The 20181-nt window shown below is 28.6% G+C and overlaps 1 protein-coding gene across 11 annotated transcripts in view; it reads right to left on the bottom strand.

Moving 5' to 3' along the window:
- Window positions 1–3227: 3227 nt before the first annotated feature.
- The window catches only part of LOC107437569 (uncharacterized), a 25296-nt gene continuing 8342 nt past the window's right edge, over window positions 3228–20181 (bottom strand). For 6 of the 11 annotated variants that reach the window (XM_071186700.1, XM_071186706.1, XM_071186709.1 and 3 more), the window contains exons 4-10: window positions 15692–15723; window positions 13181–13228; window positions 12862–13051; window positions 11231–11452; window positions 9005–9106; window positions 5990–6066; window positions 3228–4312 (exon numbers count right to left, since the gene is read on the bottom strand). In XM_071186700.1, coding sequence (XP_071042801.1) covers window positions 3427–4312; window positions 5990–6066; window positions 9005–9106; window positions 11231–11452; window positions 12862–13051; window positions 13181–13228; window positions 15692–15723 — 1557 coding nt within the window. In that variant the 3' untranslated portion in view covers window positions 3228–3426. The remainder of the gene's footprint in view (window positions 4313–5989; window positions 6067–9004; window positions 9107–11230; window positions 11453–12861; window positions 13052–13180; window positions 13229–15691; window positions 15724–20181) is intronic. The other 5 variants (XM_071186701.1, XM_071186705.1, XM_071186708.1 and 2 more) reach the window with 2 other exon arrangements.

Below are 20181 nucleotides of genomic sequence, written 5' to 3'. Positions count from 1 at the left end.
GTTTTCAGAATTAAGAGGATTATTTTTTCTAATTCTCTTTCTTCCAACTCCAGTTTTTTTAATTTTTTTTTATCTTCAATATTTTTAATTATCTTAATATCTTTATTCTCTTAAACATTTATATTCAAGTTTTTTCTCTTTATCCCGAACCAATAATACAGCTAAGCTTTGATTATTTTTTAATAATGATTAAACTTATTTCTAAATATAAACTAATATTTATTAAGGATTTTTTTAAAAAAAAATTCTGTTCAGCTATCAAATATTCTGCATTCGGCATACATTCGGTGTTTGGCCAAATCACTATTCGTTACATCCGAGGTATGCAAAATTTCCCATCATTTTAAACTAAGTAATTTTAAATGACAATATATCATGATATCGTTTGAATAGTTAAGAAGAATTTTTTTTTGAGATTGATTAACTTAATGATTAAAAGGGTTGACCTTAAATATTCTAAATAATTTTTAATTATAACTAAAGTTAAGAAATCGGACACAAAAATATATTTACACTGAATAAACAAAATTTTATTTCAATAATTATGAATTCTTGATCCTTATAATAGAGGGAAACAAGAAGCGATTTGGAAAATATACTGCCGATATTACAGCATAGCCAGAAGACAGATCAAAACTTTGAACCCCCCAAGTGTTTAGTTTTTTGCGAATTTCACAAAAAAAATAAATGACAGATTTGAATAAGAAGCTTTTGCATACTTTTGTAAAATTAATTTAGACAAAGAAAATTCCTAGCAAAAATTAATTTTTAACTGTCATTTCATTTATTGGTGGAAAATTTTAAGTTGTAATGTATGCAAATGTTTGCAACATTTAAAGCAATTACACATTAAATGAAAATTTTAATAAAATTAGTCATAAATTTTTGAGACATTTTAATTTAAAAAAAACTTTTTTTGGAAATTGTTTTAGTTAACTGTTAAACCGATTTCACTCTTAAGTTTTTATTTTGTCATTTAACAAATAGTTTAAAATTAAGTAAAAATAGATATACATTACAAGCAATTTTTTTTAACCATCATTTAGTTAAATACTTTAAAGAAATTATTTTTTACATTGAGTTTTGTTCAGCTGAGCTAATTTTATAATTATGCGCAAAAAAACTCCCTTCTTATTGACTAAAATTGTTTTGAGATGTAGCAAAGCAGGCAAAATGAAGATTTAGGAAGTAAAATTATCAAACATTTGTTCAATTGCTCTTGTGAATAATCTATTGGGGCCAACTTTTCAGATTGCAACTCCTATATTTTGAAATCCAATACTACAAATCTGTCACGAAAAAAGTTTACTTACTCAGAGAAAAAAAATTGTTGCAACTGATGTTTTAACCTAACTAATTAATAGCCATATTCCTTGGTACCAAAGAAAAGCACTTCAAAGTGAACCTTTCGAAAAAATAGGAATAAAAAATTTTTAAAAAAAACAGAGTTCTTGCGCAAAATTTGCTCTTTCAGTACCTAAAATTTCAAAACTTATTGCATTAGTTACCAAAAACTAATGCTCTTCAAATTGCAATACCTTTCAAACAAATAGGAACTTAAAAAATAAAAAACTAGCTCTTGTGCAAAATTTGCCCTTTCAGCACATAAAATTTCAAACTGTTATTGCACTTTTACAGCTGCATAAATTTTTTTTAACCAAAAGTATAAAAATAATTATTAAATGCATAGCTGCCAACACTGATAGAAAGAAATTCAACTATGTACTAAATATTTTACACATAGGGAATTTTTATAGTAATCAAAATAGAAAAACTGCAATATTTTCCAGTTATGATTTCCCATTAAATGAACTTGAATTGTATTATGTTTATTCATAATTTCGAATAGTAATACGAATTTAACTCAAAGGTAGTTAACTGGATTTTGTAAATGAGGCTCGCTTTATTATGTGTTAGTGACACTTATTTAAATATTCAAACAAGCAATAATCTATATGAAAATTCTATTTCAATAGGGATTTTCTTAGGAAACTTACTCAATTTTAGGGAATTTTCTAAAATGTACAAAAACCAGGAGAATTTTAATTTAAGGANTTAAACCAGTAGACCAGGAGAAACTGGCAAAATCCAGTAGAGTTGACAGCTATGTAAATGTTAAATTATTGTTTTATTCCTTCATATTCTCAGTACATCGCAATTTCAAGTTTGTTTTAGTTTTTGCTCAGTAAAACAAAATGCAACGTAAAGTTGAACACCAAAAACAATGATAGAATTTACAATACAATGACAGAATAAATAAAATTTTTTGATAAAATTCAATAGGAAAAAAAGTGTAGAGATGCATACCTTACTTTTGTAGTTAAGCTTAAATAATAAAGGGAAATACACATGGTATCTGCTATATTTCAGATTTTCAAATTCATGACTTAACTTATTTTCTCCGACAAAAACGCAACAATATATTTAAAAAAGCATCATAATAATAATTGAAATGATAGGTCTAACCAAAACTGTTATACTCTGCATCTTCATATTTATAGATTTTAAATTTAAAAAGCAGAGTAAAGAAAGAGTTGAAACAATAAAATAGCTGAAAAAAATACAAAAGCAAATATTTTTTTCCCTACAGAATTATATTCTAAAGATACTTTTCCTGTTCATCAAAAAGGAAAGAAATACTCCTGTTTTTTCTATTCTCATTTCGGAATAAAAAAAATCGCCAATGACTGGTTTGCTTCAACTAGAATTTTAAATTGATAAAATTAAATAATATAAATTCTTAAATCACAGAAGTTTAAAATACAATTCGCTCTAGAAATGATGTTTTTTCTTTCATTTTTTGAAAAAATACCATAATTTTTAAAGAACATGATAAAATCATTTTATATTCTAATAAAATATGATTGAGCGGTGATTTGTTAGGAATTCAGATACTTGGAACAGGATGAAATTGGGGGAGGGGAGGGATTCCATTTTAAAAATTAGATTTTTCGGAGGCCTAAATCCATGACTTTCCATGATTTTTTTTAAAAAATAGTAAAAATCATGACAAATTTTGTTTAATACTGAAATTCATGATTTTCCACGACTTTCCAGGTGAGCGGATACCCTCAATATAATAAAAAGAAAACTTTTGAAAAATAGCTCCTTTATAATACCAGAAATAAATACATTTATAAGCAAAGGATTTAAAAGAAACTGAAAAAAAAAAAATTAAAACCAAACACTTCAAATAAACAAAGAGCTTTTCCTTATTAGCAACAAAATTAACAACTAATTTAAAACTTTTATTTGCTTACAAAATTATTTTTGTGTTTAAAATATTACAAGAAGAAAACACTGCAAACTCTGATTGACAGTATGTATAAAGAATTAAAATACAAAGAAGTAAGTACATCAATGAAAAAAAAAAAAAATCACACACACACAACAATGCTTTTATTTCCAGAAAATTTCTGAATTTTTTTAGTCCTTCCCTCTACTATTTGACCCCTTGAAGGATCCTCTGGAACGACTGTAAGTGCTGCTGCGATAACCACTTCTGGGAGGTGGAGGTCGATAACCGCGCTGGTTCTTTCTAGCAGCATTTTTAATCATGGAGCACAACCTTGACAATACAATCTCTTGATTAATTTCAGTAAGGCCATTTTCATACAACTGAGTAAGTGTCTCCACTTCATAATAATCACGATCTGATAAAAATTCTGGATTACATTCCAACTTTTCTATAAGAGCAGAATAGAACTCGCCATAACGTGAAGGCGGAACTTTATTGCCTCGAAATAAGTCGGGAAGTTTAACTATTTGCTGCTTATCGAATTCTACAGAAGCGCTAATGCCGGCTTCATCGCTGGGCAATGCAAACTTAGGTATGAACTCAATAGCATCAGCGTTCAATTCATACCTCTTGCTCTCACCAGCCGAATGCCCCAACTCATTCATTCCAGCTAAGGCACTTGCAGATTCGCTATTTGCATTTGAGGCTTTAGTTGCATCAGTTCGATTGTCACTGTCGGATGATACACATACATTACCATCATCTGATGTGGGGACATTCTTTAGTTCTTGATCCTCAGAGGCATTTGAATTGTAAGAAGAATCCAGTAGCAAAGAATCGTCAGATAAACTTTGGTTTGATATAGAGGCTTTAGCATCCGTTTGGCTATCAGTTTTTGACTTAGATTTCGCACTAGAGTTTTTGAGCACTTTAGAACTGTTTCCATTCTGTGAATTGGCAGATTCCAAGGAAGGAAAGTTCGTGTTATCAAAAATATGCTTTTCTGCATCGGTTTTTGTACTAGAAGGATGATTTGAATTTTCTACAGTTTTAAGAGGCACTTGAAGGGGTATTCTGCAAAGAGAAAGAAAAAAAAAACTTAAATAAAAAATAAAGATCACTAATTACTTAGTCTTTATGATACAGTACACTAAAAAGAAGGAAGTAGAATAACACACTTAAGTTACTTCAAACACTAATTTTAATCATATAATTTAAATAATAATAATAAAAAAACAATGAAGAAAGTTTGGAGAAATTTTTTTTTTTCTAAAGCATTAAAACATTGTACAAATAGTTTTAAACACGCTACTAACAAAGGAAATTTTCTTTTAGTCAATAGGTCAAAAAGTAACAAAAAATTCAGTGACAAATATTTGCAGGGGTGCAAGTTTTAAAAATTGTCAAGATTGAAAATTTCAAAATCAGAAGTGGGTGTATCCCATCCAATCATTTTAAGTAAACAAAAAATTATATATAAATTCTTTTCATAAAAATTGTGAACAAACTTTTCAATAAAAATTAAAATACACAAAATGCAAATTCAAATAAGGCTTATAAAAATTCCATATTTATTTTAGCAAACCTACTATTCAGGAGTATGAACAAAAAATGCAAAGTAATTAGTTATTTCAAGCAAAAATTACCTCAGCTTTTAATTTCTTTCAAACATTTAATTTTCTAATAAAATAAAGTGCTAGCACCTTAAGGAAAAGAATAATACCTAGCTAAGTTAATACTTTGTTAATAAATAGCAAAAACAATTTTTAAGTTAAACATAGTTAGTAAAAATAAATATTCAACAAAATGTTGATATTTAATAAATGTTAAGTCTACAATGCTTATTCAAATTAAGATGTATTGATTAAAAACATATTGCATGTACACAACACAAAGAATGAATTGGTCATTTAAGACTTTTCCCACTGAATCTGTCTATCGCATTAAATTAGAAAAACTTAGAATTTACTTATAGTAATATTCCGTTTCGCTCAATCCTGTGGTTTTTTTTAAAAAGACGGAAACCTATCAAAATACGGAAAACTTTCACCCCCGAATATTTGGCAACTATCATAAACACGAATCATGCTCGTTTAAATTCAATTTTGGTTTATAGTATTTATATGAACTATACTTTTTCTAAAGTAAATTTTGAAAAATAATCAATACTTTTTTCCCCTTAACAGACAAATTACATTAAATCTGTTTAATTTATCTGTTAACTCTCATTATTAGAAAATTTATTATTCTTTTAATAAATGGTTGGCTATTAATAAAGAATCAACCAGAAATTTCTTTGTTGAAAATTGTAATAAATATGATTATTCTAGTCAAAACAAATTAAAAAAACGAAACAGTTTTAGAAAAACGTAATTTGTGGCAAAAAAATGAGAGTTTTTAAAATTAAAACTGAATTTTTAAAAAAAAAAAAAAGCGTTATCTTCAAATTCGTGAANAAAAAAAAAAAAAAAAAAAAAAAAAGCTGAATTTTGCTAAAAAGGGGAAAATCTCATCAGTGATAAATTAAATCTTCTATTCTCAAAAGAAATCCGAGAGCAACATGTTTCTTAAACAATTTTCATACTATTTTTTGGTAGCAAAGCAGGAAGTGGCTGATAAATTTTTTGAGGGCTGCTTGATTTATGGGTCAGAAACTTGATTTTAAGACAAATATGAAAAACCAAATAAATAAAGTACCAGAGAATAAATAAAATATGTTTTAACTGCTTAGTTAACAAAATTAAAACCTACTTGTCAATTTGAGACACTGTACGGAAAGTTAAATTAATTCTGGGTGCTCTATCATGGTATTCTTTGGGTACTTGATGCTAGAATAAGAAAGAAATATATATAACATTAAAAACATTTTTTTTAAATAGAAATGATACACTTACTGACAAGAAAACCTACTAAACAATTTTTAAAAAAAGTAGAAATGGGATATTTGAATAAATGGGATAATTACAAGCTTTAAATTTAAAAACAAATTTCAAATAATTATAATCCAGAGAATAAGCATCAATAATTCATTCATATAAATCAAAATTACTGGCATTTATAACATTCCTTTATAATAAAAAAAAAGAAAAAGAAAACAACCAGATGTTTAAATTTCAAAAAAAGTAGAAAACTAAAATATTAATTTATTTTAACTTTTTTCATTTGAATTAACAATTCTGTATAAAAATTTTTCTTTTTAAAATGGCTAATTTTTAATAAATTGTTAATTTTAATTTTTTTTTAAAATTGTTAAATTTTTAACAACAAAATTTCTTTTAATGTAAAACCTAATACAATTGAACTTGCTAAGTGCAAGCCCTGATTAAATAAGGAAGTTTTAAATTGAATGCAGCTTCGGTGTGCAGAGTAAAATCTTAACAAAAAATAAGCACCTTTAAAGTACTTTTTAAGCACTCAAAACATATTTGTAAGCACTGTATACATTAACAAAATGCAAAATAAGTTTCAAAGACTTTACATGATAATAAAATAACTAGTTTCTGATAAAATATTCTTTTCTTGACTATATTAGCCACCATAAAAAGAATGATTTTTCTGTTCGATTTCAGAGGGAGGAAAATGAAAATATTTTGCAAAATGCAGCAGAGTTGCACATGAGAGTGCAATAATCTCACCAAATCCAGTTCAGTTAGACGCACATATATTTCCAAGTATTTCTTCAAATATGTAATATAATTGGCGCTATCATACATTACGGACCGACAGTATGCCAAAATGGATTGTGAAAACATTGAATAGAATAATGTGAAAAAACACGAATTTGCATAATGTGCAGCAAAAATAGTCATGGTAAAGGAAATAAATCTCATTTTCAAAATAGGAAAATTAAGCACTTTTTTAAAAACACCCCATGAAAAAAGCACCTTTAAGGGCTTTTAAAAAACGAAAGTAAGCACTTTCTAAAAATGCTACACATTCTGTGCTTCAATGTTATAAAAGCCCACATAAAATTATGTTGTTTTGAACAAGACTTGGATTTAGTGAGGAGCTTTTGTTGGCTTCTGAAAAAATATATTATTAATGATTTTATCCAGCGTTTTATGTAGCTAACTTTGAGAGAAAATTTAATTCTCTTCAAAACCATTTTAAGTCAATTTCACTTCAAAAATTGCATATAAATAAGCAATATAATAATGACAGTATCTTCTCTCATTTTTTTAACTAGGTGGTAGCAGATAAATAGAAACTGTAGACATTAAAATGATTAACAGAAGATGTGCCATACGTAAATCATCGAACAGATTCTACTTCTTGCCCTTTCCATCGTTAAAGCTTTTAATTTTATGTCCAAATGCTTGTAAATAACAAGCTCAATCTGTTCTTAACTTTTAGCATTTCAATCGTTTCATCAACACACCTATCTTCTAAAGCAGTGTTCCCGAACCCTCGGTTCGCGGATGAAATGATACCGGGTCGCCCATTTCATTGAAACTGAATTTAAATACCTAGGTTTATAACCCAAATTAAAAATATTTGTGCTCCATTAAAATTTTATTTATTTAAAAAAAGGGGCCCNAAAAAAAAAAAAAAAAAAAAAAAAAAAAAAAAAAAAACATCACAATAGTTTTTTTGTTCTATTAGTTTTAATAAAAAAAAAAAATCAATCATCATAACTGCAAATATCATAAATAAAACACGAAAGCGCGGCGCAAAATTTACATTGGAACTAATGAAGAACTTTGTCTTCTCTCTCGATCAAGACTCATTGATTTAACGTTCTAGTAAGTTAAAATGTTCAAGCATTTTATATTTATTTTTTTGGTGAAACTGTATTTTATTTTGAAGGCATGTTTAAATACAATTAAATTAAAATTAATACATATAAACGATGTAAAATATAAACAATCAATGCCCCCCCAGTGGGCAGCAGTAAAATTATCAAACGTTGACAGGTCCGCAGTGATAAAAAGGTTGGGGAACACTGTTCTAAAGGACAGATACATGTTAGGAAAAGAAAAAAACAACCTAATTTCAGGTTGCATGATGGCATGAAAATGCTATTATTTGCAGAAAGTATGATTTAGTTTCCTCACTAGTTTGGGCATTAATGATAATTTATGAAATACCATAAATGATGCAGATCAAATAATTGTGGAACAAAAACCACAAAGTTAAAACATAAACAAAACTCACTTTACCTGAGTACCATAAATAAGAAGTAATAAAAGATAACCTCTTTTCTAGTTCCTTTTGGGAGATCACAGATTTCATTTTTAATAATTTCAACCAACTCAAGTTTAATGAGCACCTTGACTTAATAAACAAATTTCCATAGTTCTTTCAGTCACATTATAAATATGTTCATAATTTATTTATTGCAATTGCTTGATTTACTGCAATATTTTTTGTAAAATAAAGAATTCAAGTACAGGAGGTTGATAAAATATATATTAACTTCAGTGAAAAGATTACAAAAGAAAAAAAAAATTGATATAGAACAAATTTTCACATAGAAAAATTGATAAAAAATTCTGCCTTATTTACAATTTCGTAAAAAAAATAAATAAAAGTGAATAAATGAATAAAAGAAAGTTGAAGTTTTAAAATTTTGAAGTGGAACTTTACGTATATATATGCTAAAAGTTGAATGAATGACTATGTTCACTAAACACAAGGGTTTTGAAAATTGATGTACTATTAATAAAGTAGCACAATAAATTTAAAGAATAAAAGCTAAAGATTCTTTTGAGCTTGCTAGCTCAACACATTTCAGCTTGATAAAATGTCAAAAAGAATTCCAATTACTTTCCAATCTTTTTGCATAGATCCATCCATTATAATAAGGCTTCCAGATGTGAGATGTACAAAATATTCTTCTGAGACTAGATTTTCAACACGTTCACGCACCTAAAAATGTATACAAAAAATAAAAATAATAAGTTATAACTTCATAAAAATACAATTATAATACAAAAACTTTTGAAACACTAAAGAATGTAAGTAAAAATTTTTAAAAAATTTAATCAGAATATAATAATTCAAATTAGAAGGAAAATCTTTTCATTCTTTTTAAATACATGCTTGCATAGAAAAGAAATGTGAAATGGCTAAATGCTTTTTATAACTTCTTCATTAGATAATTGTGTGCTATTTTAATCACTAACCTACCAATTAAATTAATTTCATTAATGCTGCTTTTTGAAGCTCTGTCGATAAGGAAAATAAAAAAGCCATAGTTAAAGAGCCTTACTTGAAGCAATGCGATTTTAAACTATACATAATTTTGCTGAAGAATTACCTGGGGTTTAGAACAGACAAATATATTTTAAAAGTTATTAAACTTTTTCAAAAAATCACCAATTTAGTAACATTTTTCCATCTACATAAATATCATCAAAATAACTGCCTTATTCTGTTTTTGTAAATTTTTATGAATCCAGGTGATGCAGCATCAGAGCAAGTTTTTAAACAATAAAAAATTAGAACATAAACGCCTTACATTTTCGCAAAACTGTGGCTTTTCTCCATAGTGACGTTAAGGGTGATAGAGGAATAAAACATGAATCAAATGGTATGCCTATTGCAAAAATTTCATGAAAAAGTTTTGGATTTAAGTTGCTAAAACAAATGGTTCTGTACATGACAATGGTTCTGTACATGGACATGTACAAATGGTTCTGTACTGAGTTCATAAAAAAAAAAAAAAAAAAAACTCTGTCATAGGATTGTAATCCAACCTGTGATATTTCATTAGCAGAAACACATGCTATTCAATAGAATAGATGGTTTAAATCTTTTAACATGGCAGGGCATCTTCCTTTCTTGTTTTTAAATTAAAACTGATTGTTCTGATCATCAATAGTTTGCAGTGATATCTGTTGGCAAAATTTGTAACTAAATTCCAGAATTTTTGAATAAAACTTCTTATAGCTGTCACAATAACCATACCATTTGCTTCATTCCTCTGTTGGTTATTGTTTTCGAGATTTTTAAAACTGAAATCAGTCAGTCATCCGCTGCACACTCTGTATTATTTTATATAGTCTCAAGTCTTCAAATGATATCAAGTTTACATAAATTCAAAATTTTAACAGTGTGGTCATCAGAAGTGATAATACTTAAGTCAGAAAATAATAAACAAAGATCTATAAGACAGTAACTGTCAACATGGGTCAGTTCAGACCTTTTGTGAAAGGTCCTGTTTTTGTAAAATTGTGCAAAAACTATTCATAATTTGTGAATATAAAATAAGCGTTAAGTCACATTCTTCTAATCAGGGTCCTGCTTTTGTGAGTTTGTGCAAAAAGGGTCCTGTTATTGCAAAAAAACCTTTTCAAGAAGTTTTTAAATTGTAAGTTAGATACAAGATTCCACTCAACAATCGCTGCTACTAAATTAGAGGTGCAACATACAAATATTTGGTATTTAGCCTATAATGCTCAACAAAAAATATTCATTTTGGACAAATAATGGAAACAAAATCACTCACATTTTTAATAATTTCAATTGACATATTTTAAATAACACAACCCAGTAGTGTATCACTTTTAATGTGTTAAGCATTACTGAAACTGAAGTTACAGTTAACTGAAGCAATTCTTAAATTTATAATATTTTATATAAAAAATAGCCAGAAATTAATTTTTATTTACATAATATTCTATTGATTAATTTTATGAATAAATATTAATTGATCAATTATTTATTTACAAAAAAAACTATGATTTAAGATTAATAAGAATGTGCACATGATATTTGCAAAAGTAGAAATATTTTCTTAGAATACTACATTTGGAATTTAAACTTAGGGAAACTTAGTTTGTCTCCCCCCTCCCCAAGAAGAGTTTATTCGATTAACAAAACAATAATGAAGATAAACAAATCTGTGAAAGGTCCGATTAAAAGATAAATTATTTTGTGAAGGGTCCGTTTTTATGAAAAGATATTTTGTGAAGGGTCAGCTAACGAACCCAAATTTTTTTCTAAACGGACCCCTGGTTTAAGATAGATTATTTAAAGTGAAACACTTACATTTTGTTTAATTTTCATTTGAAATTTTCTAGTTTCACCGAGAGAAACAGATGCAATAGTAGGTGAGACACCCATAGTTAATTCATCATCACTATGCCATGCCACACTATCCTTTCCATCTCTATACAGGTTTAAGAGAACAGAATTTAAATCCACACAGAGTTGGTGGGCCTCTAAATATCTTTCAACTCTCTTCTTTATCTCTACAATTGCTGGAGGCATCTGGATAAGAAATGTACAATTAAACCCTTTATATACAGTATTTACAATTTCATTTCTTACAAACACATAAATAAGGGAGTGTCATAAAAAAAATAAAAAAAGATGCCATTAACCAGAAAAAAAGAAAATGTTAAGATTACCAAAATAAAATTTGAAACTGTCAGGATTTCAATTAACATAAATTTAATGGTAATTTAAGCATTTACCAACATATACATACATTTTAAAAATTTATATCTAAATACAAAAGAAATTTTTTATTAGAATTATAATTTTTTGAAGATAAAATTGTTAATTACAAAAACACTTTTCATAATTTTTATTTAAAATTTTTTTCTCTTAGGTTTTATTTCAGGCTTTAGATTGATATAAATTCAGGGCTCAAAATTAATGGTGGCCTATTGGTCCAGGACCACTTAAATTTGACTTGGTCTACCATAAAATTGCTAATGGGTCCCAGAACTAGCAATTTGTGAAAATGAATAGCATGCTGTTTTGGTTATCAGCTTCATGTTTTGAATATCATTATTGTAAATATTTCCCGTTACTTATATCTTAATTTTCTTTATAAATTCACTTTATTGAACGCAAACAGGCACATGAAAATGTGTATTAACTAGTTATATCTTTTAGTAATTGGTCTCGTGGCCCAGTGACTAAATTTCCGTAATTTTTACTAATGTAAATTGGATTTGAAAAATGTTTATTGCGCTAATGTTTTAATAATTACATGTTTCTTATGTCTTAACTATAATTATTTAAAAAATAAAAATGTGATTGATTACATTCAAGATAAAATTAGTTATATTCAAGTGCCTTATAATAGACTGAATCACTTTATAGTATACAAATATAGTTATGTCATATTAATTGAAATGAATGAAACTAACAATACTGTTAATATTCCAAAACATTACAGAATTGAGGGAAAGAGCCTCTGTTTTAATCCAGAGTGATTGCCCGTCATGTAAACAATCAGCAAATAACTCATTGAATTGGAACCAGCCATTATGCATAGACAGGGTAGGGTGTCTCAAAAATAGACTTAAATTGTAGCTAAATAACACCAAAAAAAAAACAAGGAGTCTCTGCATTGCCTCTATTACTTAAAAAAAAATTCAAGAAAAACGTTACTATTTTACCATCTCAAGGTTGGGCCCCCCCTTAAATAGAAATTTCAATTCGCTATTTGGAAGTTATTTTACGAAGAAATTTCCAAAATGTTCTTGGTTCCTTGAAAATAATCGCAAAATAGAGAATTTCGCAAAATGGAAGTTCGTTAAATAGAAGTTTGACTGTATTTTTCTTTACACAATAATTGTTTCAGACTCTCCAAGAATTGATATTTCGCTATAATTGAAAAAATTTGAAACTGAAGCATTGATAAAAAATACATAGACAAAACCTACTTCTCGTGCTTCAAGAACAGCTCCAGAGTAGGCATATGGAAAAGGTCCATACCAAGCAACTAATCTAGGTTGTGGCACTTCCTGACCATGTATAATTATATTTTTGTCATACCATGCTGTACTGTCTTTTAAAAGGGTCATCATATTATCCGCTTCAGCTTCTGGTATAAAATCAGGTTCAAATATAACTCTGAAAAAATAAAAATTATCCTTATATTTTATCATTTATTATTTTTAAAAAACATTCAACCCTAATTTTTATAATATAAGATTATATTATAAGCTACTTTTAATTTATTACGATCACTGATGAACTTACCTCGATATCCCATTATCTGTTTCACTTAAAACATGTTCTCCAGGTGTCCTAAAAATACAAATACAATACATAATTATTTGACTATAATAAGGATTTGAAGAGTTACTTGGTTAGATGTAAATATATTATGAGATAACTAAATAAATTTAGATACAAAAGCTTCTTCCAGAGAGGTAAAAAATGCTCTAGAAGAAATATAAAATATTTCAACGAATATAATTGCAGTCAAGTTCAAATAATATTAATTTTCGTGATAGTTAACATTCTTTTCCTTTAACAAAATTAAAACTAAAAAGCAGAAATGGAAAAGAACTATAAATATAATAAATTACTTAAGAAATTAAAATAACTGCAGTTTCTTTCGATGTTTTACAAAAAATAGTATAATTGAACTCAATTTTATAAGAACTCCTAAAATATCATAAACAAATTTAATTAATACTATTTAATAAACAAATTCAACTGTGATTAGCAGTAGCAATTAATCATAACACTCCTACAAATCAAATATTGTGAAGTATGAATAGTGAAAAAAACTGTTAGATAATGTGATTGTAAAGATTTTGAAATTCTTTTAAAATATAAACGTTATAAAAGTAGTTACTTTTTTTGTACTTTTAATAAAAAAACTAAACTCAGTGGTGTGACAGCCCTTAGAGGGCCAAGGCCTACTGTGCCAATCTCAACTTTCTTGACCTTGGGCTGTGGAGTGCAGGAGCAGATGTTCCAGTTAGGTGGTCAACCGAACGCGAAACCCCCAGTGTTTAGATCCCAAGCATGCTTGGTACTCATTTATCGACCCACTGAAGGGATGAAAGGCTGAGTTAACCTTGCCCAGCCGGAAGATCGAACCCAGGACCTGTGGCAGGGGAAAGTGAAGCGCTACCACTCAGCCACGAGCTCTTTTAATAAAACAGTGAGAAAATTATAACATCTACTTTTAAAAAAAAAAGTCTATGTGAATAATATTGCATTGTTTCATTATAAATTAAACTATTTTACAATATTTATCACCAAACAATTATAACAGTCATTTTTAATTTCTTCTAATAGGTTGGAAGATATCTTAACCATGGTTCAATCAAAAAATTAAAATATATATATTTAAAGATAAGTAGAATTATAGCTTAATAAATACGAGGGTTGTTTTTTTTTCAACCTCCGATCGCACAGTATGATGGCCAGGAATGCAGCAGGTGTTTGGTGTGCGCATTAAGCGACTGCGCATCTTTCCCGCTCAAACGCTCTGTCATGCCGATTCCAACAAGTCATTTCCAGTTGAGTTGCAGTCACATAAGCATGGCTGTCACTATTGATTCTCCCGCCAACTGTGAATTGCGAGATGTTCTTCGTTTCTTGCAGGCAGAAGGGAACAGTGCAGCGGAAATTAATCGAAGAATGAGTCGAGTGTATGGAGACACCTTTATGAGTGATGGCGTTGTTCGCGTATGGTGTCGAAAATTTAAAGATGGCCGAACTGATATTCATGACGAAGGCGGTCAAGGATGCAAGTCTGTCGCCAGACGACATTGTTCAGCACGTTGACAAAGCGGTTAGGGAAACTCGAAGGTTCACCATAAGTGAATTATCGATGAAATTTCCAGGTGTTTCAAGATCTGCCCTGTACTCTATCGTTACTGAACGGTTGCACTACAGAAAAGTTTGCGCTCGCTGGGTCCCAAGGATGTTGACTGACAACCACAAAACTCGCCGAATGGGTGCAGCTTGGGATTTTCTTGACCGTTACAATACTGATGGAGAAGATTTTTTGAAATCCATTGTGACAGGTGATGAGACATGGGTTCAATTTGACACGCCCGAAACGGAACGACAATCACAACAATGGATGCACACAAACTCTCCAACGAGACCCACAAAATTCAAACGAACCTTCAACAGCCGTAAGATTATGGCAACTGTTTTTTGGGACCAAAAAGGTGTGTTGCTTGTGGAGTTTATGCAGCCTGGAACAACAATTAATACAGATTCATATTGTGAAACTTTGCGACGCTTACGGAGAGCTATTCAAAACAAACGAAGAGGCAATCTGACTTCTGGAATTGTTCTGATACAGGACAATGCCCGTCCCTACAACGCTCGTGTAACCCAACGATCCCTTCAGCAATTTCAATGGGACATTTTCAAACACCCGCCATACAGTCCCGACCTAGCACCGAGTGATTATCATCTTTTCCCTGAACTGAAGCAGTGGCTTGGAGGGCAGCGCTTCCAAACTGACGTGGAGCTCAAAGAAACCGTCACAACTCACTTTCAATCATTGGCGACTACATTTTATGAAGAGGGTATTGCAAAGCTTGTTCACAGATATGACAAATGCTTTAATCGTCAAGGTGATTATGTAGAGATATAATTACTTTTGGTGATAAAATCTTTTTTTTATATTGACCGGTCTTTTCTTTACAGCCCATCGGAGGTTGAAAAAAAAACAACCCTCGTAATTAAAAAATATCATTTCAACTTAATAAGTATTTTATTAATATTGTGTCTTACTTAATTTCAACTGCAGGCTTCTTTTCTTCAAGCTATCAAAATTAAATATATACAATTAATAATAATAATCATACAGGTTTTAAATATTAAATTCAATAGCAAATGAACTTTTAAGCAAGTTGAATTTAACAAATGTAGTGTGCAAAACAAAAAAGTTGAACACTTTGAATAACTTTTGATCTAATAATTGAATTCTCACACATTAGAACTCAATCGTAATGTTTTGCGGGGCTAACCTTTAGCGCGCTAATTAACTAACGTATATATTAAAGTTACAAAATAAGACACTAAAATTTACTTTTTACTTACTTAAACATGCCCACTCCCCTTTTTTGTTGTCAGATTTAGATTTATGTCGCTCAATATGAAAAATTTGGGCCCACTAGTTTAAACAAGAAGGCAAATAAAGTTTGGACACCTCAACGTTAATTTCACATGTTGTGTATTTCGTTATAACTCTAAAACTTTTTAAAGAAATTGAGAATTCTTTGCTCAAAATAAGATTTGTTTACCCAAAGATATTACCTATAAAATAAATTTCTCGCTTGTGAAATTTTTTATAATAGTCAGAGTAACAACTGTAGAAAAATAAAATTTTGAGCATTAAAAAAAGTTTGAACATAAGATTTAACAAAATTTTCCTGGACTTAACATTTTTATGGGTCAAAATTGGAAAAAAGAAAAGAAAATAAGTTTAATAACATAGACTTTATTAATTGTACCATTTAGTTCAACTTATTGTGAAACTGTTCAAATTTAACAATTTTTATTGTTTCTTTTATAGTTCTGAAAGAGTCAAGTTAAAGATTATATTAATAAATACTCGAGGAGTAACATGTGAGGTCTACTAAATATTAGGTGAATGACATCGTGTATATAATTATCAGGGGTCTGTTCAGACATTTTGTGAAGGGTCTGTTTTTGTAAAATTGTGAAAAAATTACATGTAATTTGTGAGTATAAAATAAACGTTAAGTCACATTCTTTCAACCAGGCTCCGGCTTTTGTGAATTTGTATAAATAGGGTCCTGTTATTGCAAGAAACTTTTTCAATGAGTTTTTAAATTGTTAAGACATACAAGATTAAGCTCAACACTTTAAAATTATAATAAAAAAATTCAATTAAAAAAAATAACTGCTACTAAATTAGAGATGCAACATATAAATATTTGGTATTTAGCATATACTGCTGAACGCAGAATATTAATTTCGGACAAATAAAGGAAGAAGCGCCTGCCAAAAGCAACACTTAGTTTGTTTACATTTGTCTTTCTTCCCCCCCCCCCTTCCTGCGAAGGGTTTATTTGATTAACAAAACAATAATGAAGATAAACAAATTTGTGAAGGGTCTGATTAAAAGATAAATTATTTTGTGAAGGGTCCGTTTCTAAGTTAAAATATTTTGTGAAGGGTCCGTTTTTATGAGAAGATATTTTGTGAAGGGTCCCGTTAACGGACCCAAATTTCTTCTAAACAGACCCCTAATTATAATATATATTATTATATACATATTAATTAAATATATCATAAGTTTAAATGTTCATTTTTTACATTAAAAAAATCTTATCCAATACAAGATCATGTAAGATGCGCTGATCAATAAATACAAATAATATAATGAAAAAAACTAATTTAAATTAATTTAGGAAGTAAAGTTTTTTAATTGTGAAAATTCAAAATAGTTTAATTATTTAACCATATGAATACCATATAACTGGAAAATAAAAAGAACGGAATGATAAAAAATACCCTTTTCAAAAATTTTCATTTCATTAAAAAATACATTCTTTTTGTTGAAAAATAAATTTTTCTACTTTTATATAAAAAAACTTTATCACAAACCTAAATAAAAAAGCATTTTTTTAAAAAAAATTATAGATATTAAATATTTTTTTTGTATTATCAATTAAATTTGAAAAAAAAAAAAAAAAAAAAAAGCAAATGTACAGTTGTAAATTCATTTCTTAAAATAAAGATCTGAATAACTTTATTGCTTTACAGTTTTGAGAAAAATATCAATCTTTATTAAAAGAATTTTCTCCTAATCTAATAAAGTGATGACTTTTAATGACTCTATCATTAAAAGTTTTGTTTAGAACAAGAAGAAAAAAAAATTCTGGATTAGGGATCTAGATTAAAGTGGTTATCATGCCTAGAGACACTGTATTAAGTTTCGATTTTCAGAATTTCTTTAGGAGGGAATAATTTTTTGTCAGATGAGCTTACATTTGAGCTTTTTTTAGGAAGAAGAAATTGCCCCGGTGGAGTAACTGCTTGGATGGAAATTCTTTCTTATTTTACTGAGATTATGAAATATTATGAAGTTACAACTGCACCAGGAGAAAAAGTAGATTTCACAGCAACAACTGGTCTCATTGCCGCCTTACTCCCACAACGACTCTCTTTCAAGCTGAGATAAGGGAAATGATAATCGCCAAAAAATTGAAGTCTGACTTGGAAATGTTTTACATCAATAGAAAACTTGTGATGCGTAAAATACGCAATAAAGAAGAAAACACGATTTGAATTTTTTCAGTTCTGTTGCAGTGTATGACAAAAATGTATTGTTTTATTAGTATTTTTGATATACAATAAAGTTTTCTAAGTTTATTTCTTTAGATTTTTGCTTAATAATCGAAGACATGTGCAGTTGAAGGGCTAAAAGAATTGATATTTATAGAGTCGATGACAAATTAATGTGATTCGGTGAATNATAAGAAAAGAAGTTTAAAGCAAGACGTAACATGAATATTAGTTGCTGCTTTTAAAACAATTAATATCTTGGGTTACATAAACTGCCAATATTAGCTAATTTCCACTAAAAACAACAACAATTACTACATTTCCGTTTTATTTTAGAAAAATAACTAAAACATTTTATAATCAGGTAAACATTTTATAAATATCCAACCAATAAAGTATAAAACCATTTTTTATGAAATGGTTATTATAAATTCTATTTTTTATATTATAATTTTTTTATATAATATATATAATATCATTTATATATTTTTTTATATAATATATCATTTATATTATAATTTTTATAAATTCTAATTATTCTACATTTTGAAAACCTCATAATTTGTTATCGTAATAGATATTTAGAAAAACATTTGTATTTCTTTAAAATAGATGTCAATATGGCAACAGAAACAAAAAAAGAAAATGCCATTATTTCGATGATTGGAAAAACGAGTTTCCATTTATTGAACCGAATCCTGATAATTCTTCCAAAGTGAAATGTACAATGTGTGGAGCAACGTTTTCTGTTGGAAGTGGAGGACGAACAGCTATAGCAGATCACATTCTTACAATTAAACACAAAGAAGCTTTGGCAGCAAAAACAAAATCCGTCAAACAGTTTTTTCGTTAGCTGGAACCATCCAAAGAAGAGTTTGACTTAGCAACATATGAAGGAACGCTTGCATTTCATACTATTCGTCACAACCAATCATTTCGCAGCATGGACTGTACTTCAAATTTACAGAAGAAATTTGTAGACAAGAAATTTTCTTGTCCCCGAACAAAAATCGAAGCTATCGCTTTCAATGTTTTTTCTCCGTGGGCATTTCTTGAATTGAAGAAAGATTTACAGTCTGTTCAAATTGTAACAATATCTTACAATACTTCCTATCACAATCATGTAAAATTACTTCCTATTTTAGTGCGGTACTTTCAGTGGGACTGTGCTAACGATCCAATTAATAATAAACTTGTATCACTAAACGAAATTAAAGGAGAAACTGCAAAAATTTTATCTTCAGAAATATTAAACGCAATATTCGAGTTCCAATTGAAGGATAAAATGGCTGGTTTGTCTGCGGATAATACTAACACTAATTTTGGAGGATTGTTATGAAGAGGAACAGAAAATGTTCATACTAAACTTCAAACTGAGTTAGGAAGAGATATTTTTGGTTTTGGGTGTAATGCGCATATTATACATAATGGCGCTAAAACTGCTTTTAACTGTTTGCCTGTAGATATTGAAGTTATGGTATCTAAACTTCTTAGTTATTTTAAAATTTACACAGTCCGAATAGAAAGACTGAAAGAATTTTGTAAGTATGCTGACCAATAATATCATCAAATTTTAGGACACATTCATGTTAGGTGGTTGATATTACTTCCTGCTGTAGAAAGAATTCTTAAAATTTGTTCATTTCTTAAAGAATTTATGTTGTCTGAAAAAAAGTGCCCAAAAATCTTGAAGAATTATTTTGAGAGTGAAACAACCGAGTTATGGTTGTTTTTTGCGTATTCGCATGCTGCAATTTTTAATCAAAGCATCTTGAAAATTGAAAGCGATGACAAATGTGTTACAGAATCTGGAACGGTTGTTAAGGATTTGATATTTAAATTGAAAGCACGAAAGAATGCCAAATTTGTTCCACTTGTTGTAAAACCTGAATTGATTAAATTGATTGCTGAGAATATCATTACTGAAGATTCTTATGTAGAAACGTCGAAAGAATTCTATGAAGCTG

This window comes from Parasteatoda tepidariorum, chromosome 10 (assembly GCF_043381705.1).
Source record: "Parasteatoda tepidariorum isolate YZ-2023 chromosome 10, CAS_Ptep_4.0, whole genome shotgun sequence".
NCBI lineage: Eukaryota > Metazoa > Arthropoda > Arachnida > Araneae > Theridiidae > Parasteatoda > Parasteatoda tepidariorum.
This window is presented reverse-complemented; position numbering and strand designations above follow the sequence as displayed.